Raw genomic sequence first — 2,074 nt, forward strand, 5'->3', positions numbered from 1 at the left:
ATTATAGGCCGGCGCTTATTGGAGGCCGGCGCTTATTAAAGGCCCGGCGCTTATTGGAGGCCCGGTGCTTACTGGAGGCCGGCGCTTATTGGAGGCCCGGCGCTTATTGAAGGCCCGGCGCTTATTGGAGGCCCTGCGCTTATTAGAGGCCGGCGCTTATTGAAGGCTTGGCGTTTATTGAAGGCCCGGCGCTTATTGAAGGCCCGGCGCTTATTGGTGGCCGGTGCTTATTGGAGGCAGGCGATTAGTGAGGCCCTGCCTTTATTGGAGGCCCAGCGCTTATTGAAGGCCCGACGCTTATTGGAGGCCGGCGCTTAGTGAAGGCCTGGCGCTTATTAGAGGACAGTTTGGTGAAAGCAATAAGTTGTCGTTAAACAAACAACAAAAAATCATTTCTTATTTATTTATCACCTCAGTTGATATTTTCCATATTAAAAACACTCGTGACGAATCTTCTATTATATTATATTCAAGTGTTTTCATTCCAGTACTTTAACATAGACTATGCACGGTACCGTTTATCATGTTTTGAAGTAGCCCTGTCACATGTTTTTAAATGGAAGGTTGTCATCGTCTGTCTAAATCGGAAGTAGCCAGTATTGAAATTAAAGGTCGATTTTGTGTTGGATTCACGGCGCTACCTTTGCAAAAACATCTACAAATATATTTTGCAGTTTTCCTGAAATTTCTCAGAATATAAACATAAATAAAGAACTTGCACGACGGGTACACAAACGTCAACATGTATCCGATCGCAACACCCACGGGGGACGTCACGTGCAAACCGGAAATCATCTGCCCTGGAACCTGAGAAAGCAAGTGCAGAAACGAGGCTAACATCGCCATTTTCGCCAATCGAATTTTCACCAAGCTCCCACTGTTGGCGTACATGGCCGGAAATATCACATTCTGGCTGTAGGTGACAGTCTTGTAAACGCATGTCACTATGCCCACGAAAGGTAAAATACAGGCGTTGAAACTGATGAAGATTCCAACCCACCAATTGGATGAAGTGTAGTGAATCTGTACGAATCCATAGCGCTCTTTTCTCGCATAGAACGTCCCTTCTAAATAGATAACGAGCAACACGACGGGTACAAGACACCACACGAGGAGGGCATAAGCGATTGTTCGGTTGGAGGTGACGTAATATCTGTACTTCAAGGAATGGCATATCGCCATGTAGAGCACGAAGCTGATCCCCAGGAGACAGTAGGCTCTGACGCAAGACAATGACGTGATGATGGGTACCCCAATAACAGCGATCCTTCTGTGGAATAAGTTGGCCGTTGCCATGGCGCCGGCAGCCATGTTCACGAGGATGTCACACACGGCCTCGTTGGCTAGCATCTTCCCCGTGTTCTCTCGAATCATCCGAGACCGGACGAGGATGACCAGGATCATAGTGTTGCTCACGATGCCCCATAACTGTACCACGTTGAATGTCAGAGCAAGAGTTATCGAACATGAACAGTTGACTGCAATATCTCCATCAAGCAACATGGCTGTTGAAGAACTCATTTGACAGAAAACAAAATTCTTCAGAGAAATAGATTAAAACTAGCGAAAACGAGCAGCTGGTGTGTTTTCATCCATATTGTGTTCTTGAAAAAAACATACTTTGTAGTGTCCGTCTGTTGAAGAACTAGTTTGAGAATTTTGTTTTTTTCTTCTTCAGAAAAATAGATTAAAACTAGCGAAAACGGGCAGCGGGTATGTTTTCATCCATATTGTGTTCTTAAATAAAACATACTTTGTAGTGTCCGTCTGTTGAAGAACTAGTTTGAGCCTTTTATTTTTTTCTTCTTCAGAGAAATAGATTAAAGCTAGCGAAAACGAACAGCTATCAGCAATGTTTTCATACAGATTATATTATTTAAAAAACCATACCTTGTAATGTACTGTAGATTTGTTGTGTACTTCTGTAGAAGGAAAATACGCTTTAGTCAACTAAGGCACACAGGAATTTAACCTAGTATTTACAGCCATCGCAGCCTGTCACCAATTTCACAAACTGGAATTGTCAATACAGTTGTAAACTGTGTTAAACTGCTGCCATAACAAGGTATCAGCG

The 2,074-nt window shown here is 43.7% G+C and overlaps 1 protein-coding gene across 1 annotated transcript; it reads right to left on the reverse strand.

Moving 5' to 3' along the window:
• Positions 1-567: 567 nt before the first annotated feature.
• Positions 568-1,521, reverse strand: LOC121387360 (melatonin receptor type 1A-like). Its single transcript, XM_041518426.1, has one exon. The coding sequence runs from the start codon at positions 1,519-1,521 to the stop codon at positions 568-570; it is 954 nt and encodes a 317-aa protein (XP_041374360.1).
• Positions 1,522-2,074: the final 553 nt, after the last annotated feature.

The sequence above is a fragment of the Gigantopelta aegis genome, chromosome 2 (genome assembly GCF_016097555.1).
Source record: "Gigantopelta aegis isolate Gae_Host chromosome 2, Gae_host_genome, whole genome shotgun sequence".
Lineage (NCBI taxonomy): Eukaryota > Metazoa > Mollusca > Gastropoda > Neomphalida > Peltospiridae > Gigantopelta > Gigantopelta aegis.

What these genes read in the sequence shown, in the direction of transcription:
- LOC121387360 (XM_041518426.1), bottom strand. Translation starts at nt 1,521, where the DNA reads ATGAGTTCTTCAACAGCCATGTTGCTTGATGGAGATATTGCAGTCAAC.